This window comes from Enhydra lutris, unplaced genomic scaffold, assembly GCF_002288905.1.
Source record: "Enhydra lutris kenyoni isolate GAN:26980312 unplaced genomic scaffold, ASM228890v2 scaffoldscaffold95, whole genome shotgun sequence".
In the NCBI taxonomy this organism is placed as follows: domain Eukaryota; kingdom Metazoa; phylum Chordata; class Mammalia; order Carnivora; family Mustelidae; genus Enhydra; species Enhydra lutris.
The window spans coordinates 2050946-2074676 of NW_019154179.1; the positions used below are offsets into that span (position 1 = coordinate 2050946).

Genomic DNA, 23731 nt, shown 5'->3' on the forward strand with positions numbered 1-23731 from the left:
GTCATCTGATTACAAAGTATAGTTTCCATAAGTGGCAGAGGTTCTCACGCAGAAGTGATTCACTGCCACAAGGGACACCTGGCAATGTCTAGAGACATTCTGGTTTCCACAATTAATTTCGTGGAGGTGGAGGTGTTACTGGCAACTAGTAGGCAGAAGCCGGAGATGCTGTTAAACATCCTACAATACACAGGACAGCCCCACAACAAAATGTCAATAGTGTCACTGTTGAGCAACCTAGATCTATGGTATTATTTGTACCCACTCCAAAATGACTATTTACCAGGTCTTCCCCCCCACCTCTCCCCGTTCCACCCCCTGGCCAAAAACAACTACACCAAGATATTTCAAGATATTTCTGGCAAGGGCCTGATTGAATGAATCTGTCACGTCATTCTTATATTTACCTGAAAGGGATATAGGATGTATCTCCACACATTAATATTCTATATGCTTCTTCTGGAGCTCTCCCCAAATATATAACCTACATTTGAAAAGAGAAGAAAAAGGCAGTTTATTTCTAAATGAAGATAATGTTGTCACTGCAAAATTTTGCGTGATTTCTCTCCAATTAACTGAGCCTGGTTCTCCAGCCTTCCCAAGGGTCCTGAGTACCAGGTAGAGTACTCAGTACTCCACCAGTACCCAGTACCCCACCAGTGACTTCCCTTTTTCCTTAAATCTGCCATAGCTAGTTTCTGTTGCTTGCAATAAGAGCTGAACTGAACAAACAACTTCACAACAACTTTGTGGTAACAAGTATAGCGTTTTTAAAACAGGACATTTTCTATATCAGGACATTAGATGGAACACATGCTTTTAACCTCATCTTCTTGAAAATCCACTGAAATGACCATAAAGAAGTGTGTAGGGGATGTGGATGGGAAATGGACTGAGACTGGGGAAAAGGGGGAGAAGGACATAAAGGCAGAGCAAGATTTTGATTAACTCTTTTCATTTAGATTTAACTACTTACAACACTGTACAGGTTTCCTATAAAACTGCATTTGCTGCCCATTTTCATTGGCTTCTTTTATCTTCAGAACTACTTTACGCTTCCATCTTTATGTGGTAGAGCTATTCCAAGTAGCTTTTTTAGCATTTTGGATCCTCCATTGGTATTCCTTGCATTTCCAATAGTTTCTTGTTCTCTGCCCTGACATTTACAGACAATGTATATGATTTTTTTTGACAGGTAGTTCCTTTCTCTCAATAATTCATTCATGTTGCTCCACTGTCTTTTCAGTGCTAGAGTTGCAGAAGTATTTTACCAGCCTCTTTCTCTCTTCTTCTTGCTTACAAGTAACCTATAAGAAACTTGGAATTCAAGGGGCATCTGGGTGGCTCAGTCAGTTAAGCACCTGCCTTCGGCTTAGGTCATGATACCAGGGACCTGGGATCGAGCCCCATGTCGGGCTCCCTCATCAGCAGGGAACCTGCTTCTGAGCCCTCCTCTTCCCAGTTCTCTCTCGCTCTCTCTCTCTTTCTCTCAAATAAATAAATAAATAATCTTTAAAAAGAAAGAAACCTGGAGTTTGAAAATTTCACTGACATCCCCCTAAGTAAGTCATCCTCAATCTCCAGTGAAGTTTGCCTGGGACTTTCTGACCCTTATTCAATCTGAAGGCACAAGTCTTTTTCCAACTCAGAATCTTCCTGCAGGGCAGGGCATTTTCACTCGTGCATGGGAAGATGGGGAGGTGGCCACAGCATTAGATTTGGCATATATATTATTACATAAATTAGATTCAATGCTAAAGCTTACTTTGGGATAATATACTTTAAATTTTGATCACAAAGGGGCTCCTGGGTGGCTCAGTCGGTTAAGCGTCCGACTCGTGATTTCAAACCAGGTCATGACCTTAGGGTTGTGAGACTGAGCTCCGTGTTTAGCTCCACACTCAGTGGGGAGTTTGCTTGAGATTCTCTCCTTCTGTTCCTCTCATACATACTCTCTAAAATAAATAAATAAATCTTGGGGCGCCTGGGTGGCTCAGTGGGTTGGGCCGCTGCCTTCGGCTCGGGTCATGATCTCAGGGTCCTGGGATCGAGCCCCGCGTCGGGCTCTCTGCTCAGCGGGGAGCCTGCTTCCTCCTCTCTCTCTGCCTGCCTCTCTGCCTGCTTGTGATCTCTCTGTCAAATAAATAAATAAAATCTTTAAAAAAAATAAATAAATAAAATTAAATAAATAAATCTTAAAAAAAAGCAACAACACTAAATTATATATATACTAAATTATAAACTTTTTGTCTCCATTAGTTATACATATGAACTGTTTCCTCAACCTGTGAACTCTTTGAAGTGAGGACCCATGTCTTAGGTTTCATTTTAAATTCCTGGTTCATATACTATATATGGACTCTGATTCAATGTTTAATTCACTGAACCTAAATTCTTAAATCTTAAGTTTTAAAAAATCTTTGGATTAAGAGAAATTATAAAATCACAGATCCAACAAGGATCTTTGAAACTCTGAGGACATGTCCCAAAACTGGTCATTAACAGTTGATTCAGCTTCCAGAGAGCATTTCACCAATTTTCTGTTTAAAGAATCATAACTGCAGAACTTTTTCCCAATGTCTAGGCTGTTTCTCAATATGGTTTTATCCTATTTACTCTTAAAAAAAATACAAAATTTTAATTAACTATACAGAATCTTCTAACGTTTATCTATGGCAGCATACAAATCCACGAAAAAAGGTATAAGAAAAAATAATTGATTACAAGAATAAGGAAATGCTTTGTTACCTTGTACCTAGTACAAATTTTCAAGTACAGTTATTTGTGACTCATATAAGATTGTAATTTATCATGAATTAACCATAAGATAATCTATTATAATCTCAGTCATCATTTTTGTCTATATATTACTTCCTCTTTTAAGCGTCAACTTATCACACGACTTTCTATTTTATTACTTTTTATTTGGAAGAACAGCATGATAATTCTTTGAGGAAAAAATTTTGAAATCCAACCTCCCCCCCTTTCCAAATTTCCTCATTCTCTTCTACTCTCCAACATGTTTGCTTTCTCTTCTAAGGTTTACTGTGTAACACCAGTAAAGTCTTTTCTTTTCTCCATTCTATTTTAGGACTTACTAGTAGACAGACTAGTAGAGGTCCAGAAACCTCTTTCAGATTCTCCCTAAATTTCTAGTAAGACCTTCTCTCAAATTATATAAAATTTTCCTTAAGCACCAGGTTAAAGATAATTCTTCTTACCCAAGATTGCAGTTCTTCAGTTTCTTCAATTACTAAAACTGCAATTAGGTATTATTTCCCTCTAACCTTCAAAACAAAAATAGTCTAATATATTAAATAATTTTTCAGGTTGGATGCTTTGGAACACATGTTCAATTTAAAGAACACAAGAGCACTGTAACATTTTTTCCTTTGGAGGAATAAAACCTAAATCCCTAGTAATGAACTTTTAAAAAGTTATTTTTAAATCCAGCTGGGGAATGCCTGTACATAATGTACATACATAGATGATATGGGTATAATGAGATAAGCTGAAGGAAATTTATAGACTCAGAATAAATCTATTTTACACTTGATCTTAGCCAAAAGGCCTAGAAGCGATGAGAATAAATCTATTTTATAATGCTACAGTCTGAATGCTTGTGTGCCCCACCTTGCAAATTCCTATGTTGAAATCCTAACCCCCAAAAGATGATAGTATTAGTAGATGGGGCCTCTGGGAGATGGTTAGCCATAAGGGTGGAGCAATCATGAATGGGATCAGTGTCTTGTAAAAGAGGCTCCAGAGAGATCCTTAGCCCCTTCTACCATGTAAGAGGCCTCACCAGACCATGCTGATGTACCCTGATCTCAGAACTCCCAGCCTCCATAACTGTGGGAAATAAAGTTCTGTGTGTTTATAAGCCTCCCAGTCTCTGGCAGTTCATTACTGCTACTGAAAGGACTAAGACACGTAACTATCAAGGGAATATTTGCTACTAATCTATCATTTTTTCACTGTACACCCATCCATCTTCCCTAGTCAAAAGGCCTTGCCATATGAAATTATTTTAAATTTAAGAAAAACCCTATAAATGACTCCTATATTAACACAAATCCCCAAATTAGTAAACTCTAAATCAATGCAATTTTATAATCTGTCACTGTGTTCCTGGCAATTTGGAAGCTAGGTCCTTCTCAAATTACTTTGGTATATTTTCATGAGAAGCTATGAACAAATATAGAATGGTCATTCTAATTCCACACTGCTGTCCAAAAATAGGAAGCAATAAATGAGGAACAAGAGAGATATTAAACAGCTGTGGTAGCCAGCTTCTTAAACAGCCTTCATGATGCTTATCTCCTGGTATTTCTACCCTCCCAGGCAGCCCCCTCCCACAATGACTAGGGCACCCATGTGAAAACAATGCATAAATGGCAGAGTATGACTTCTGAGGCTAACTCATAAATGACACTGTGGCTTCTGCCATGGATTCCTCACTCCAGGTACCTCATTCAATGAGGGCAGTTGGGCAGTCCACGTGGCAAGGAACAGAAGCCTCGTGCCAATAACCAGCATTAACCGGCCAGGGGTGTGAATGGACCATGTTTTAGCAGTGCCTCCAGCCCCAGGCAAGCCTTCAGATGACTGCAGCCCAGTGGGGTAATTTGTCAGGCAAATTTCTCAGGCAAAAAAAAGGTAACAGGTTAGCACAATAAACAGTGAATAAGGAAATGATCACTTCAGTTTGTTAAAAGTAGATAAATAAGCAAATAGATGACAAGTGCAGAGATGTAAATGTAAACAGGCCCCAAGGCTTAGAAAGCATCGGGAAGGAAAGCCTGTAGTCTCTCTCTCTCTCTCTCTGAGGTAGGTAATCTCTCTGAAGAAGCAAAGGGCAATCTCACAAGATGAATAAAATATTGAGGAAAAAATACTTGAGAAATCAGTAGAGCTTTTTAAAGTCCTAGTGTAAATATCTTTTTTGCTGAATAATACCATAGCTATTTCTAGGACTTCCACACTCCCATTTTTAAAAATTATCATCTGCCTGCCCCAGTCCCTGTGACAACTGCTAACCTTGGACTACTGATCTGTATTTCCAAACCTGGGAGGGGCTTGATCAGTGGTGAATGAAATCAGTGGACTGAAAGAAAAGAGTTATAGCCCGATCATTCAATTTCAATCCTGACAATTCAGGCCTCAAATAATAAAACCCAATCATTTAGACACATACTTCTTATTTCTTTTCTTACATACAACATTTTGAAGCTCCAGCTATGTACTCAGAGAGCCTTAAAACCATCTTTGTAGGTTTTAAAAACCAAAACATTACACAAATCATCCTGAGAATGAAGAATAACAAAGGGTATTTAAATTCCACAACAAATGTGGCAGCCGGATAAGCCAGTAAACCATTTTCAAAAATTTTTCACAGAGAAATATCACAATGTTTCCAGTATTAACTATTTTCACTTCAACCAGATGACATAGTCTTTCCTATGACAAGACTTAAATGATCTTTCTTAAAAAATCACTCACCAGATTAACACAGAATGTTTATGAATCAATGAAAGTTAGAAACAAGCTTAAAGATCCAACTGCTAAATAAAAAAAGGTGAGTAGGGACAAGACTATATACAATTAACAATTTTATATGATAAAATAAATAAAGTAAAATCACTTTCACAGCTCCTGCACTAATACCAAAAAAAAAACAAAAACCACCTAATCACTTTTAAAAAATCACTTTTTAAAAAAATCCTAATCATTTTTTAAAAAATCAGATAGCCTTATATTCAATAGTTGTAACTTTTCAGTTATTTTTATGTATATATGTATGTAGATATATATAGTAGATTGGTAGAACGATCCTTGATTTAGATGAAGGGAAACTGCAAGTTTGGCAAAGCAATCATGTATCTGCCAAGGCCAGACAGCTAATAAATGTGAGGAAATTGGGCCCGGGTATTAGTGTACATGGTTATATTATGTGGGTGTTAGGGATATTTTTTTAAAACAAAGCAAAAATCTCAATTTTTTTTTTTTTTTTTTTTGCATGAAACCTCCTAATGTTTAAACATTGGCAAAAGCAACCTACTATTTATAAATACTCAGTTACACAGAGCTAGCAGGCCACTACTTTTCAACCTGTTACAGTCACTGGTCACCCAAAATCACACTGCTTGTTACTGGATAGAAGAGGGCCTACTGCTCAGGCCTTATTTATAGACAAGAAACCATACTGTCTCAAACACGTACTGAAACTAGGACAGGATCCAAAATTCCAGAGAGCTTAAAAGATCTACAATCAAAGCTCATAATAGAGAGCCATTTCCCTTCACTCTATCCCCAAATTAATATCACCCTGCAAGTGTCATAGGCGGCTATAATACCAGTGGTCAGGCTCACGGGAGCAAAAAAGGAAGTGAGGCTGTGATCAGCTGTGATGCCTTCAGCTACCTCCACCACACGGCCTCTTCCTCTGGCCCATGCCGTCCCCTTCTGGGCACACCTCGCACTAACCAGCTCCTGGTTGCTATTTACAGCAGCTTGTTGCTATTTGCCCAGCCTGTCACAGACACCCAGGAAGGTGTCTGCTGGGTGATGAGTGTTTACAAAGACTTGGGCTGTCCCACCTGATTTTATCCTCCCATCTTTGGCGCCCCATCTAGACTGCTGTTTGCTGAACTAGATTTTTACCTACTGCTTTCAGATCCTCTCCTTTCTGCTCCCTTTGGTTTAACTTCTCTCATCTGATCCCTTCACCCTGGAGCCACCTTAAGCCAGCATTGACTACTCTGCATCCAAAATAATTAAATCCTTAAGAAAAAGTAGACCACAAGTTCAAAAGGTCTTCATTAAATAACAAATTAAGTCCCTGAGCTTTTAGCATGACTGTTGAAGTAATCTCAAATTCAACACAATTTAGGATTCTACTCACAGAATTAATAAAATCCTAGAACTTAGTTAGTATAATTTTCGATGTAAATGTTTATAAGGGAAGCCATTCTAAAGGTTATAAAAACTGCTTAGAATTTTAAAATACTACAGAGTGATATTCTGAACAAGGAATCTACATGTAAGCAAAATTAGCTCTCCCAAAGTAATCTACTGAACATTAAAGGAAAGCAAATTTGCAAGCTATATACCAAGAGTTTGCTTGCATCAATTATTTTACACTGAGAACACTTTAACCACAAGAAAATGTTAGAAATGGTGGTTAATTTCCCAGGCTAGCCCTCAAAAGTACATTTACCTATGGAAGAGCTGAATACTATGTATCTGCAGAAAAATATAATTGCTGGGGCAATAAGATTTGAACAAAGTTGATAACCAACAAGATAAAATGGCATCTTTCTTGTTTTTTTTTTTTTTTTTAAAGATTTTATTTATTTATTTGACAGACAGAGATCACAAGTAAGCAGAGAAGCAGGCAGAGAGAGAGGAGGAAGCAGGCTCCCTGCTGAGCAGAGAGCCCGATGCGGGGCTCGATCCCAGGACCCTGGGATCATGACCTGAGCCGAAGGCAGAGGCTTTAACCCACTGAGCCACCCAGGCGCCCCATCTTTCTTGTTTTTTAATATAAAAAGTAGATTTAAGATATGAGAATAGTGGAACGAAGCAGAAAAATATAAAGAAAAAGACATTTAGTGAGTGCTTAATTTGTGCCAGATGCTCTACATAAATTGAAAGTGCAGGCATCTCAGTGCCCTCTTCCAAAAAGCTGTTTTGCAACTAGAAGTTAAAGTTTGTACCTACTAGTATAATAATGCACTACCACTTCTGTTACAAAGTATACATGTAAAAAATTACATAGAGAGAGATAAAGTGACAATTATTTCTTAAATGATTATATAGAATAATTGTGCTTTAAAGAACCTCTGTTCACTAAAATATTAATAAATTTAAGTTAATGGTTCATTTTTTAAGTATCTTGATTTAAAAGCCTAGTTGTGAGTTTAGCTATTTTTTTGTTGTTGGTTAAAAAAAAACTTTATGGAAGTATAATTTACCATCAATGAAAACATCTTAAATGTACAGGTCAGTGGGTTTCAACAACTGTGCACAGCTATATAACCACGACACAATCCAGGTGTCTATCACCCCAAAGGTTCTCTTGTGCATCTTCCCAGTTAGTCCCAAATGTCTCCCTCCTCCCCATTAAGTCTGAGGCAACCACTGCTATGCCTTCTATCACTGTGGACTAGACATACAAGACATCTTCCAAGGGCTTCATATAAATAAAATCATGTACAGCTGTTTCAATTCTTGATGTTAATGGGTGCTGTAACTTAAAAAAATACTTTCCAGTGATAAGTAAATGCAAATGCAGTAATGATTACACTCATTTTCTTTCATCCTATCCAGCAATGATGGACATTTGGTTAGTAAATTCTCAACATCCCAAATGCTAAGGGGATGTTGTTAAAAACTAAAGTAGTTGTTAAAAACTAAAGGGGAAAGTGCTACACATTTTTGTAATGTTTAGCAAATAAGTTTAGAACCCACTGAAACATTATTTAGATGATTTTAAACTGGGTTATAACATTTTGTTTTGTGGCTATTAATGTGACCCTTGACTTTGAAAACTATGTCCTTAAAGGGAAAAGATCATTCATTCTGCCTTTTCAGCAGGAAGCTGGTTTCAGGATAACCAAATTGGTATCAGTCTCAACTGGAGAGGGGAAACTCAATTCCCATAAAAGAAAGCCAACTAATAAATGCAGGATGAATAAAATAACTGGAAATTATGGTTATATTGAAGCCATAATAAAATTATTGATTGAGGCAAGTCCTCTATTAATTGTATAAAACACTAGATGCATGGTTGATGGGGAACTGAACATACAAATAGTTCCAAAATTAACACCATATGGAATATATTAAGTCATAAAGGAGAAAACCATACATTGAAGGAATTTGATGGTTAGAACCGAATCCAGTGGTCGTTTTTAGCATCCTTAAAGGTAACTTAGGTATTATATGTTTTCTAACAGAATGCAACATATACTACTAATACAGGAGCCTATGATTTAACTTTCAGTTCATAAGACATACAGAGAATGGAGAAACAAGTTTAAAAATACCACAAGGAAGAAACCAGAGAAATTCAAAAGGTGGAACATTCCATAAGGGGTCTGGTCTCTTCCATACATCAGTGTTAGCAAAAATGGACCATACATGTGTCAGAGAGACTAAGGGCACAACAATCACATACAATGTATGGTCCTGGATTAGGTACTGTTTTGGACATTTTGAATCAATGGAGGAAATATGAATGTAATCCAGGTATTACTAAAATGGAAGAATGGGCCACTGACTGAAAAAAAAAAAAAAAACAACCAGTGATAAAACTATCCTGGTGAACATAAAACAGATGGGATTTTACACACACATATGCACATGTCCTGCTTTTATAAATACAAAAGAGGGTTCTTTTTAAGGCAAGTTTCCCAAATTTCTCAAGGGTATAAATACGGGTTTTGACATGACATTTTTCATAACAAAATGACAAAACAAAGTTTCAAGCTTTTATTTTCAAAATACTCTCTTCACTATCAAGAATATGTTTTGAAAGGCACTTGCTCTTCCACTTAAAATTTCACCCTTACTTCAAATGACAGGTTAAGTACCACTACCCCCCAAATCTGCCTAGGTATTTGCCACCGACTTATCACAACGGGGTAAACTTACTACTCTATAAAATTATGTGATGTACTTATCTTTTTGTAAAAAGAAAAACTCAGATATCTTCTATATTTTTCGACTCTTCTACAGTGAGTAAGTGTATAAAAGATTTTTACTTTCACCTAGTGTGTTAACAAAGTTCCTACCATTTCAGATAGTTGCTGAAACCATTTATCAGGCCACACAAAGTGCAATACTTGGAAATACACAAAGACAAATGAATAGTTAAGCCAATAATCTCATTTCTGCCACATGTAGCACCTGACCATCTGACAAATGGGACTAACAGAGCATGGGCATATCAATCCTGTTTCAATAGCTGAGTATTTTGACTATTTTCAAAACCAAACCTCCTCTGTTTTTAAGACAAAAAAAAATAAATAGAAGGACTGACACTTTATTCAAGCCTCCTCTACACCCCATATTAGATCCTTTTGAATACACGAAGATAGAGAGGGCATTCCTTTCAGAGTGTAAAAGGATGGATATAGAGTCAGTCCATTCGGAATATTTCCTTCCCAACAGTTCTTCCTCCAGATTTTTTGTTCTAACATTACCACACCATCTTCCAGATGAATCACTAAAAAGCATTCATTACTATTTCCCAAATTCCTCAACAACTCCAGAAAGGTTATCGAGGCTGCAAACCAATTTCTAGGAAACTCACTCTTTCTAAAATTCTTTAATCAGAGGATTCAATAGACTTCAACCAGATCAAATCCTCACCTCAAATCCATCAAATTCACACTCGATGTTTAATCTTTTGAGGTAGCTATATTATATCTTGACACTCCTTTGCTACTATTAATAAATTTCTTTTTCTTGGGCTGTCTGGGTGGCTCAGTTGGTTAAATGTCTGCCTTTGACTCAGGTCATGATCCCAGGGTCCTGGAATTGAGCTTAGAGCCCACAGTTGGGCTCCCTGGTCAGCAGGGAGCCTGTTTCTCCCTCTCCCTCAGCACCTCCCACCCTCCACTCGTGCTCTTGCACACTCTGTAATAAATGAACAAAATCTTTATTAATTAGTTAATTTCCTTTTATTAGAAGTTTTTCTCCTGTTTTCTCACCTAGCATCATTTCAACTCCAAGCTTCTATTTTAGCCAACCAGTCACGGCTGCACACTTTTGCTAAAGCCAAGAACTGTAATCCTCCTGCCAAGCTGACTTCTAACTCAGCAGAGGAATGAACTCAACTGAATGTCCAAATTGCTTACCTGGCACTTTACTAACCAATCAAATCTGTGCTAATCTGAGACCATAAAACCCTGAAAGGACTTCTAACTCTAAATATGTTAAATATAGAAAAATAAACTTCAACCTGCCAAAACGCAACCATAAACAAAGTCAAAAGGACAACACCAAACTTAGAGCAAATATGACAACAAATTTTCAGTAAATGTGCCAAGGAGTCACTGTTTTATCACTGGCCATAAAAAACAACAGCAATAAGATTTTTAAAAAGAGATTCCTTATTTATAAAATTATCAAGTACTTTGTTTTTAACAAAACCCTTGGTTCCCACCACACTCACAGCCACCCTCTCTAGGGGTTCTTGACAGTGAAGTCACCGTGTCTGGCTCCCCAAGACCCGCTCCCTGCCTCCACCATCTTGGGGACATAACATCTGACCAGAGACAAATAAATGACTGACACAAGAGAAGCTGAGGCAGAACTCTGTGTGTTCTATTCAGGAGCATATTCTCTTAAATGAAATGCCTTCAGCCATTTCCCCCTTGATAATGTAAAGACTTTTACTGTCACACTAAGGACCATATCTCCAGGGTCCCCTTTAATATTTTATAAACCCCAAGAATTCTGGCTGCATGCCTTTTTCTATAAAGCTGTCGTGATTTATTCTAATCCACAGGGCTTCTGACCCAGGTAATGGCTAAGTAATGGGGTTAAGTAACGGCACCAAATGCCCCAGTTAAAAGAGCCACCTCTCCGTACTCTTTTTCTTAACTCGCATAGGCTTTTTTTTCCCCCTAAGAATTTTTGGTGCTAAGCACAATGAACACCACGAGAGATGAGGGGGAAAAAAAAACCCAAAGCAACACATCTGGGTAAGCTTAAAAAGTCAAATTTTAGTAGACCTAATCTACAACCAGTGTTTTCACACATTCAGAGACGGTAAGAAAACTTAGCCCTATCCCAGAAACATTTCTTCTGTGAACACAAGATGAAAACAAGAGCAAAAAGGCCTTAATCACATTTCCTAATGATTTACCTTAAACATAGAAAAGGAAATTATGAAAAGTTTAAGTGCAATTTCAGCCAGTACCACCAACTTCTGGTTTAATCACTGTATATTCCAAATTATTAAACTATATACCAGAAAATAATTTCCAAAAGGAGGAAGGCATGACAGAGGCAAGTAGCAAGTTGGGAGAAGAAAAAACTTAGCTAAAGAACTTCAAAAACAATCCCCTTATTGTGGATGGCAGCAGAAGACACATCCACTCACTCTTCTTCTCCAGTGAATAGGATAGCTAGCTTCCACACCAACAAACAAAAAGATAAGGGGCACTACTCTGGAGGAGCCCTCAGCCTACTCTGGAAAAACTGTTGCTAAGGTACCCCTGCAGATGAATGTACTAGGCACTGATAAAATGTGACTCTAAAAACAAAATCTTCCATGATCCTTATAAATAAATGAAATTTATAACTCTTCTGTAAATACTGGCTTTTCCAAACTGTATTTTCCAATGATTCAAATAAACCTCGGGACGCCTGGGTGGCTCAGCTAAGCAACTGGCTTCAGCTCAGATCATGATCCCAGGGTCCTGGGATGAAGTCTCTCTTTGAGCGCCTTGCTCAGCAGGAAGTCTGCTTCTCCCTCTGTCTGCCGCTCGCCCTGCTTGTGCACGTTGTTTCTGACAAATAAATAATAAAAACTTAAAAAAAAAAAAAAGACCTCTGAGTGTCTTATGTAACCTATATAGTATGTAAAACTTGTCCTACAACACTGACTATGTTCTCATGCTAGATGTTTTCATGAGAATGGAGAGAATCCATGAGAATAGACCTAAGAGTCACACCTTAGTTAGGAAAAAATGGCCTATATTCAAATTATAAAGCACTCTTACCTCATGTGAAGCACTTTGATGTTTTTCTAGAAAAAAAATCAATTATTGGTCCTGACTCCACTTTCACAACTTCACTAAATGGATCATGGGTTTATAAAAACACAGCTTTGGGGGCATTATCTTCTAACCTTAAGTGCCGTAACACATACTGTTGGTCAATTTTTTTAAAAATAGGCTTTTTAAAGAGCAGTTTTAGGTTCAGAATAGCAAAGCTAAGTAAAAGGTACAGAAATCTTCCATATACCCTGTCCCTCCAAATATGCACAGCCTTCCCTGTTGATCAAATCTTTAAAAGCAAAACATGTTCTTTTTGGAAAGAAATCAAGATATTATCTTAGAAAAAGTAATTCCCAAATTCCAACTGCAATTTAAAGTACCACTGTTGTATGCATTTTCACTAATATGTTAGGAAATCAGTTAAATACTTACCATATAACATCCAATAAGGAAAGCAGCATTCGCTTGTTTTCTCTGATCAGAGCCAGTAAAATGAATAATTTTCTTCCTCATCATTGTGATGGACTACATAAAGATAAACAGGTGTTAGTATTTTCTCTTTAATTTCAAGTTTTCTATAACTTCCTTTTGTGATGAAGACAAATTTCAAACCTTACAATGTATAGTCATTCACCTTAGCAAGATCTTTAAAATGATTAACTTTGATATCCCAAAATACCATGTACATTCCCATAAAAGACATGTTTTTAGATTAGGATGAAAGTACAGTTAAGGAGTAGGGAGGGACTTGAAGTATAAGCTCTGAAAGAATACACAAGATAGTGGAAAAGGCAGTAGGAGACTTTGCTTTCCTTCTCTTATTTTTGATTCTAAATCAATTCCCAAAACGATTATAATTAAAAGGGTATATTAAAACAGGCAGAAATAATTCATTCTGTTAGAAATCAAGATGATGAGTGGGATAAGAGGGTAGGGGGAGGGTAGAGCAGAGATAACAGAGCAAAAGTGGGCTCTTGGTGGTGTTAATGTTCTTGATTTGATAACCAAGATGATTACCTACATATATTCAGTTTGTGAAAATTCATTGAACTGTGCCCTCAAGATCCGTATCTATTTCTGTACATACATTACACTTCAATAAAAAGTTAAATAGAAAGTGTATGGAATTTAAAAACCAAAAAAAAGCACATGATTATAGTTAGCACCTCCTCACCTGTATTTCACTAACGTGAGCAGAAACAGATTCAGGTAAGCATAAGGGAAAGGATATATTCAGTTCAAAAAGCACACATTTCTTGATTTCTGTGAGTCAATGATGAACGTGTACATTATTTTCCTTTAGTTGTTTACAAAGAGTACGAGATCCAAGTTGATTAAAAAAAATAATAATAAAACCAAAACCCAGCCAGCCATAGAGGAACACAAGCACAAGACACTTTAATTCAAACTCTCAACACACTTTTGTCACAAATTGAATAGGCAGTAATGTTTCCATCAGGTTGGGTGGTCAACACCCTGAAAGAAGTTGTTTTGGTAAATGATAAAAAGTTAAAAGAAGAAAAAAGAGAAAAAAAGGACCGATATGTCAATATATTCTTGGTTGAGTCAAAGGATAAAAGGTGGAGTACAGGAAAGGAAAAAAAAAAGTCTTTCAAAATTAAAGCAAAGAAACACAAGGTGGGTGGCCTCAGGGAGGAAATTATTTTTAGTTTCCCAGCCCTGTATGAACAAAAGACCAGCCATTAGCAAGTGGAAAAAAGAAGGAGGGTGTGGCCATAAATATACAAGACCATAAACATTTATATTCCTATTCAAGAGAAAAATAAAGTCCAGAGAGAAGAGTCTCCATCTCTACATAAATCTGTAGGGCAAACACATATAATACAAAAAAGAAAAGGCAATGCTACAACTTCCATTTTGCAAATTAGTAACTCCTTTGACAGGTGCTTCTAACATTTACAATGGGGAATTTTAGGTTTGAGGCTCAAGGAAAAAAAAAATCTGCCTTACTCACTCATAAATTTGCAATACAATTTAATTTTTAACTGAAAATAAATTTTAGGCGCCTGGGTGGCTCAGTCGTTAACCATCTGCCTGCAGCTCAGGTCATGATCCCAGAGTCCTGGGATCAAATCCCACATGGGGCTCCCTGGTCAGCGGGAAGACTGCTTCTCCCTCTCCCACTCCCCCTGCTTGTGTTCCCTCCCTCTCTGCCTTTCTGTCAAATAAAGTAATAAAATCTTAAAAAAAAAAAAAAAAGAAAAGAAATTTTATTTCTTTCTGTGTATTAGGATGATAAGTAATCAATTGGCTAAAGCTGTTTTTTAAGAAATACCTACCCTTAAATCCAGTATTTTCTACTTGAGAATTTACAGTGACTAATTTGGACTTGCTAAGCAGTACATAAACACTTTTTATTGATGTGACTGACCATAACTTAGAAGTTTTTTTAAATAGAGGGATGGGGTCTGAGTTCAAAGTAACAGAAATACACTTTTGCAACTCTCATACACAGTCTTAAAGAGAGGCTGTTTGCCCCTGCTTTCCTTGCTCCTTAATGGTATATATAAAGGTGGGGGTAAAGAATCACAAGGAGTACAAGTATCATGGGAGATTAAAGATAGAATGGAAGTAAGATGAGCCAATATTCTTTATAAAGTAATAAAGCCCTCTGTCAAAGTAAAGGCAGAAAGAACAATAACCAAAGCAAGGGAAATTTCTCTTGTTAGGTTTCAGTTCCATTAGATCAGACAGCAAGAGGTCTCACTTTATTAACCAATTTCTACTTTGGCTTTTCAAGTATCTGAGCATTACCAATCCAAACCAGAACAAAATGACCCAATCAATCTTAAACCATTCAGTCAAAACTCTGAACAAGAAACATATATACACTATGATTATATAAAACAAAAATCACATATATGTCCCAAACAACACTGCAGTGAAAAATAACTTTTTTTTTTTTTTTTTTAAATAAAAAAGAGAGGTAGGTTTTCCTTTCTTTTCCCTCCCCAGAATTGGGCTAACAATGATCACCTAAGTCAAATTTTAAGTAAAAAAGATTTTACCTTTAATTTCTTATTTATCTTGCAACAGTATCTGTAAACCATTGCCAAATTGAGTGGTCCAAAATCTGCGTAGAAGCTTCAAAAATGAAAAACAAAAACATACATATACATTCCAGATCCTCTAAATTTTATAAATGCCTTTTTGGAACTACAACATCTAACTACGACAAGAACGCATACACCAAATTGTTATAGGTTAACAATGTTAATGATACTGCCGTACTAGTGGTAAACTAGTGGTATTCTGGTAAGGAATGCCTACTAAAAAATATAACAAGGGCTACAGTGCTTAAATCCAGCCTCAATAATATCTGAATAAAAAAGCTTTTTTTCCACACATTTTCCCACATTTTACTTATAACTATACTAGTTTATATCTCATATGTACTTTAAGCTGCTAGATTTCAAATATAACTTGTTAAATTTAGGAATGTTCCTTCATTTTGTGTTTGCCCTAAAGGTCTACTTTATTACCAAGGGTTATACTACCAAGAAAAAAGTACTTGGCAATTATCAATCAACAGATTTGTAATTTTCCAAGGCTATTCTATTTACAAACATACCTTTAGATTCTTCAAAATAAAAAAAAGTTACTAACAATCATTTAAAAAAGCAGTACTTACTTCTCATATTCAAGTTCATTATCTATGCTGAAATAATGTACATTTGATGAACTCTTTGGTCTGCTGTAGAGAATGGCAAAACAAAGGCGATCTGAAATGGAAAAATTGCAATGTTCCTTCCTTCAGGTTATTAAAAAAAGTTTCACATATCATGATGCAACTCTTTTCAGATGAAGTCAAATTTTTATTTTTTTCATGCATGGTAAGGGTGCCAATGGGTAATTTCAAAGTGTTCTGCTATTTTGGTGGGTAACAATAAATAAGCAACATTTTTAAAGGAGAAATTGTTAAAACCATAAATCTCAATAGCAATAAGTAATTTTTCACAGCAATATGGCTAGGTTTCTAGAGGAACCTCTCATTACAAAACTTTGGTTCCCCTGGACTAAGAAATTTCAGCAAACAGCAGCATGCATTGGATAGGCAGATTACTTGCGCTCTGTTTCAGTAGGTTTTCAAGCCATCCTAAAAAATCGTTTCAATAGGAAACTGTATTTTTTTAAGTAGAAGCTAAAGAATGCCGTCAAAATAGCTGCAAAATTAACGTTTACTTCTGTAGAACACAAACAACAAAACAAACCATAAGTTTATTCAACTATTCTTAGGGATCACTACTTTTGTAGTTATTTTTACAATTAGACAAATTACCATTATAACAGAAGCAATGAGAGGTTTCTCCAAGATGAGTGAGATGAACTTGTGTTGCATAAATGCAGTCAGGCTGCTGTGACGTTTAGCAAGAATGGTAAGGAGCAGTAATGCTCAGAGGCTCCACCCTACCTCCCTTGCCTCACCCCCAAAAAAGTTGCCTAAAAATCCACGGTGAAGCAGTCACCTGCAATATCTACTAGTGGTACTAAATAGTGCTAATAGAATACTTATTTACACTCAGATTGTAGCAAAATCAAGTACAGCCTTCAAAATAGTTAAAAAAAAAACGCCAGCTGGCATCCGTTCACCAAATGGTAATTTAAACAATTTTTGTCTGCAGTTCAACTCTCACAATTGCCGTGTTTATTTCCTTGCAAACTCCTCAACTGAAATGTCTTGTAACCACAAACACTCAAACAGATGACGGAGCTGATTCCTTGCTAACCACAAATGACCCTTGATCCCTGTGCACAGAGTGACCTAGGATTCTGCTCCCGTGGGTGAGTAGGGGTAACTCCTCTGCCAGCCAGGGGTGGAAGGACACCAGGTTCCCAACTGCACACATCTGTGCGGATTCACCCCAAAGCAAGACAACGCCTGGGGACGAGGAGTCCCGGGAGGCCACCCACGCCCGTGAGACAGCATCGGCCGGGCCGCGAAGTTGAAGGGCGGCTCTTGGCCGGCAATACGCGCCTCCTCGCCTCCCCCGGCACGGCCTGACACCCCCTAAATACGGCTGTCACAGCAGCTCCCAGGACAGGCAAGCCCTGCGCCACCCCACTCACCTTTGATCACCTCCACCACCAGAGGGGTCCCTGCGCCCTCCCGGCTCATGACTCCAAAGCATCTAGAAGGCGGGGCGGAGGGGAGGACCGGGTGGCTAGGGAACAACCAGCCGCTGAGAGAGGAGGCGCCGCGACCACACCCCCAAAGTTTAAAAAAAACAGAAAGTTTAAAGAGCCGCGCCCAAAGGCAGGGCACAGCGACGCCCCTCGGTCACCCTCCACAGGGCAGACGCGGGCCAGCCAACCCCGGAAGTTCAAAACTTCTCAAACTTCCCCAAACCGCGCAGCGAGGGAGTGGGACGCAGACCAGCCCCAGCTGCTCTGGCTGAGCCCCTGCCCGGTATTCTGCAGCTCCAGGCCAGGCCCCGCAGCAATTCCGCACTTGAAGTCGGGACCTGCAGCAAAGCGCGGGAGAGGCGGATGCCAGCCTCGTAAAACAAGCAGCTCCAAAAGCCATTAAAAGGACTTGTCAGAAGAGACAGGCTCGGTGGGGATCTGCCAAGCGACGCAAGGGCCCTCCCACAGCCGCGCACTCAGCTGCTCTCGCCGCCGCTGCTAGGGGGCGCTCTGGCCAGAGAGGCACAGTCCGGGGAGGGGAGGCAGGGTGGTGGGCCGGGACTTCGTCCTATCCTCGGTCAGGTTGGGTCCAGACCCGCTGGGTGCCGGGCTTACGCCAGTGCTGGCATCTCATCTAAAATGGGCTTTCCAAAAACGGTTCCGAATTTAAAGGTAAGCCTAAAAACTGAGGCCAGGCGTTTCTTAAAAGGCCTTAGATTTCGCCTCAGAAAAGCACTGGGATGGCTGAAAAATATTCGGACACAATACGAATATGAAGCATCAATACAATATGAAGCATCCATTTAAAGTATTTTCTAAATCTGTTTAACTGTGTTAGTCTCAAGTGAAAAAAAATTAAGATACAGTGTGAGTATGATCCGGATTTTGTTATATATTTTGGTGCTGGAGCCGTGACTGGTTTTCGTTTCCCCCTGTTCTTTTTCCGAATTTCCTACAGAAAAAGTATTGTTTTATCCATGAAAAAATTTGCAATGACTCTCCCTTACAGAGAAAAGCAATACAGTAACAACTCTTTCCCCTAAATTACTTATAGTCTCAATACAAACATACACATTATATTACAGTATATACATCTTTGCCTCAAAAGTAAGCCTGCATACCTCCTAACCTTATTCTAAAATTTCTGGAGGGATCAAAGGCTTTAAATGTTAAAAAAAAAAAACAAAAAAAAAAACAAAAAAAAACAAAAAAAAACAATGAATTATTTCTGTACTCTCCGACTAGGCCTTTCTAAATGAAACAAATTCTAAAAGCCATAAGAGAATTAACTACTAAATTGATACACATTTTTAAAATGGTCTTCATGTCAAATAAACATAGTCAAGAGATAAACTGGAAAAATATTTTTTAAATTCATCTCATCTTGATGCTGAACTTCAACATACAAACTGAAACTACAAGGTACTATTTTGCCTTCTGACTGGCAAAAATCAAAAGAGTTTGATAAGGCATCCTATTGGTGAGTCTGTGGGGAAACAGGCACTTTCACATTTTCTATGGATAGGAATATAAACTGGGACAACCTCCTTGAAAGGCAAGGAAGGGTAATTTGGCAAAATGTTCAAGACTGTAAACTGGCAAGACTGCCAAGACAGGGGGCATCTGGGTGGCTCAGATGGTTAAGCAGTGACCTTCAGCTCAGGTCATGATCCCAGGGTCCCAGGTTGGAGCCTTACATGGGAGTCCCTGCTCAGTGGGGAGTCTGCTTCTCCATCTACCCCTCCTTTCCCCCCCCTTCTTATATATCTCTCTCAGTCAAATAAATAAAATCTTTAAAAAAAAAAAAAAAGATTGCCAAATAGGCTCCTATTTAAATACTACCATAGTGTATGTAAAGTATATATACACATTTGTATGACTGTACATGAAATCTTGCATAGCAAATATCCAGAAGGATATACAAGAAACTGGTAGTAGTGGATGTCTTACAGAGGGAACCTGGGTGTTCAGAAACACAGAAGGGTGAGATTTATGCCTTTCTAAAAACTTTCAAATTCTGTATCATATATTACCTGCTCAAAATTATGAAGCTTTGAAAAGTGAACTTGCAAGCTAACAGTGTTTTTCCAAAGCTGACTCTTCATCAAGATACAAAACACAGTACAAGGCAACCTGGAAAATGTTCTTTGTGCACATTTAAAGAAGAGAACTAGTTAGTAACTTCTTTTGATTTCTACCTACATATATCTTGAAATCCAGTTTCTCTTAACAAACCCAAATAAAACTGGGTATACCTAGAAGGAAGTGGGAAGAGATGTTTATTATTACAGGGAAGAAAAAAAGAATCACTGGTTTTTGATGTCCAATTATCCTTGTAGAATATATTCTCAATATTCTATTGTTAGAATATTGCAATAACCTGTAACAGAGACTAGAGTGCTAAGATGAGAGCTATTTATTAGAAACCTGGAGCTAGAAACAGGGGTCTTTACAAAGTTGTGCTTAAAGGTTCATGATTAAAATTATAAACCTACTGTAAACCCACATATCTTCTACTTAATGGTTCTGTTGTCAGAAACAGAAAACCAAAGTTTTAAAGTAATAAATCTTCTTGCCTATATATGCCTGTCATATAATGTTGCCTCTCTTTCTTCTCTGGATAACATGATAATAGTAGAAGGAAATAAAATCTCACCATTTTAAAATGCTAACAAAAACATTCAACATCCTCATGCCAAAGTTGTTTGTTTTGACTTGGCTTTTTGGCCTCCAATTTGCTAATTCTTCCTTTAATAACTATGTTAAATAAATGAAAAACATTCTCCTGCATAACAACTGTAGATATTTGGGGATAATTAATCAAACAGAGGGCTATGATCTAAACCAAGTGAGAAATATATGTAGGAGTCAGGTGGCACTGATAAAACAGTATATACCACTTTTTAAAAGAAAATTTTAAAAACTCTACTTGGACATAATAGACACAATGGACTTTCTACTATTTCTCTTTACCCCTGGAACTGAACTGACTTCACAGATCCTGGCAGAGCAGCTAGAGACATAAGCAGCTTCCCTACAGTATAAGGGATCTCACCACAAGACAAGCAGAAAGGAAGATTCTTATACCTGTGAAACAAAAGAGAACGGGTAAAAAAAAAATAATAAACCAGTCTCCACATGAGAGAGAAGGCAACAGACATCAAGCTCTCATCTGTATTAGTCATACATCTTTGAAGGGAAGAAATGACCAAGGGGAGCAAAGGAAGAATGTTAATGAAAGTATGGATTTAAAAAAAAGAAAACCATGACAGCAAGCAATTATTGAGAATGTAGTGCCAGGTACTGTATTAATATAAGCTCATTACAACCTATGAGGTAGATACTACTACTGCTACCATCAGTATTTTTCAGGAAATGAAACCTAACCTTAAAGAGGCAAAGTGACTAACCTAAGCAAGGTCCCAAAACCTGTGGTAAAGTAGCAGAATTAGGACAGGACACTAGATTGAAGCCTGAGATTTCTAAAATCCCTGCCTCAGAGACTTGCCCTAATATAAAGCATGAATAATTAAAACAGTATGATTTTAGAACAGCAAAAGATAAATATGGACCTAGGCATATATGAAAACTTGGTAAATGAGGAAAATGATACTTCAATATCAGTCACAAATAAGAGGCAAATATCTACATGTATAAAAAGAGAGTGAGATTCCCATCCTACCTATTATATAGAAAAAAAAAATACCAGATTACATAATTTTTAAAAAGATGTCATATAACTATTAAAATATACTGAATAGTTTTATAATTTAAATGGGGAATTTTGGGGGTGCCTGGGTGGCTCAGTTGGCTAAGCATCTGTCTTCGGCTCAGGTCATGATCCCAAGGGTCCTGGCTATCTCTCTCTGTCAAATAAATAAATAAATATTTTTTAAAATGGTGAATTTTCAAGCATGACACAAAACTCAGATCATACAGGAAAAAAACAGAGACTTAGGGGAAAATATATAATAAAGAGTTAATCATCACAACAAGTAAAAAGTACCTACAAAGCAACCTAATAGAAAATAAAACTCTACGAAGGCTATAAATAGCCAATTCAGAAAAGTATACAAACAGTCAATGGCATATGAAAAGAACACCTTCCCAGTGGCTGGCTCATCATTAAAAAAAAAAAACAAAACAAAAAACTAAAATCATGAACAGATTACAGAAGAAAGCCACATGATTATCTCATTAAATACAGAAAAAAGAATCATTAAAACCAAGTCAGTTCCAATTAAGTCTTTGTATAATGAGCCTAAAGGAGAACGTCCTTAACCTGATAAAGTGTATCTTCCAAATACCTCTACCAAATATTATACTTCATGCTTTAATTTGTAAGCCTCTCCCTGAAATAAAAAAACAAGACAACAACTCCTATCATTATAATAACTGGAAGTTCTAGATAATGCCAAAGAAAAAGAAACGAGAGAGAAGAATTGGAAAGGAACCAACTGTCCTTATTTACAGACAATCATTAATAGTTTGCCTACAGAGTCTCTTATATTTTTTAGGAAAATTTTCCTAAAAAATATAAGAGACTCTGTAGGCAAACTATTAAATAACCTACTAAACTTCTGCAAAGTTTCTAGATAAAGATGGTTAACATACAAAACCCAAGAGTTTTTTCTAAATATTTGTAATAACCAACTATGAAATACAATAGAAAAAAACATGTGTATATCCTCTATGAATATATGGGAAGATAAAGCAGATTTATAGTTGGGAAAGTTCACTACCGAAAGATGGTGATTACCCTCAAACTAAAGGCAATTCTTACTAAATTCTCAATAGAGGTTTTTGTGGAATCTGACAAGCTGATCCTAAAATTAATCTAGGAGATCACAGAGCCAAGAAGAACTGAGACCACTTTGAAAATGAAAAGGTAAGGGAAGACATCTTGGTGGCTCAGTCAGTTGAGTGTCTGCCTTCTGATCAGGTCATGATTTGGGTTCCAGTCCCACATCAGGCTCCTTTCTCAGCAGGGAGCCTGCCTCTCCCTCTGCCTGTGTACATGCTGTCTCTGGCAAATAAATAAATAAAATATTTTTAAAAAATAGTAAAACTTAAAATAATCTGACACAGACAAGAATAGACAAAAGGTAAAGATGAGAGCCCAGAAAGAGGCCACATATACATGGAAATTCCAGAGATGGAATTACAGATCAGTAGGAAAATTAAGAATATTCAGTACATGGTATGGGGATAACTGGGTGTATATACTGTCAGAGACAGCAGGAGGGAAGAAGATCTGATCTCACGTCATATGCCACCTATCCCCAAAGAAGAAGAAAAAAAAATCTCAGGTGGATTAAAATCTTAGATTTGAGAAAAAAGTTTTAAAAGTTTTTAAAGAAAATATGGAAAAACAAAAGCAAAGGGATGGATTTTTTTAAAAACAAAACATAAAAAGTACCAACTATAAAGCAAAAGTTTAAGAAATTTGGTCACATAAAGATTTGATGCTTTGTTCAGTACAAGACCCCATAAACAAAAAAATTTTTTCTTTTTAAAGATTTTATTTATTTGACAGAGACACAGTGAGAGAGGGAACACAAGCAGGGGGAGTGGGAGGGAGAGAAACAGGCTTCCCGCCTGAAGGGAGCCTGATGCGGGGCTTGATCCCAGGACCCTGGGATCATGACCTGAGCCGAAAGCAGACGTTTAATGACTGAGCCACCCAGGTGCCCCCTCATGAACAAAATTTATTTTATTTTTTTTTAAAGATTTTATTTATTTATTTGTCAGAGAGAGAGAGAGCGAGAGAGGGAGAGAGAGCGAGCACACGCAGACAGAACGGCAGGCAGAGGCAGAGGGAGAAGCAGGCTCCCCGACGAGCAAGGAGCCCG

At 37.5% G+C, this 23731-nt stretch overlaps 1 protein-coding gene across 7 annotated transcripts in view; it reads right to left on the reverse strand.

Moving 5' to 3' along the window:
- LOC111139089 (cell division cycle 14B) overlaps positions 1 to 23731 on the reverse strand; it is a 101504-nt gene that overhangs the window by 34322 nt on the left and 43451 nt on the right. For 3 of the 7 annotated variants that reach the window (XM_022491231.1, XM_022491233.1, XM_022491237.1), the window contains 4 exons: positions 16387 to 16477; positions 15764 to 15839; positions 13167 to 13259; positions 408 to 484 (listed from right to left, as the gene is read on the reverse strand). In XM_022491231.1, coding sequence (XP_022346939.1) covers positions 408 to 484; positions 13167 to 13259; positions 15764 to 15839; positions 16387 to 16477 — 337 coding nt within the window. Of the gene's footprint in view, positions 1 to 407; positions 485 to 13166; positions 13260 to 15763; positions 15840 to 16386; positions 16507 to 17822; positions 17890 to 23731 lie in introns of those variants that run through there. The other 4 variants (XM_022491230.1, XM_022491236.1, XM_022491234.1 and 1 more) reach the window with 3 other exon arrangements.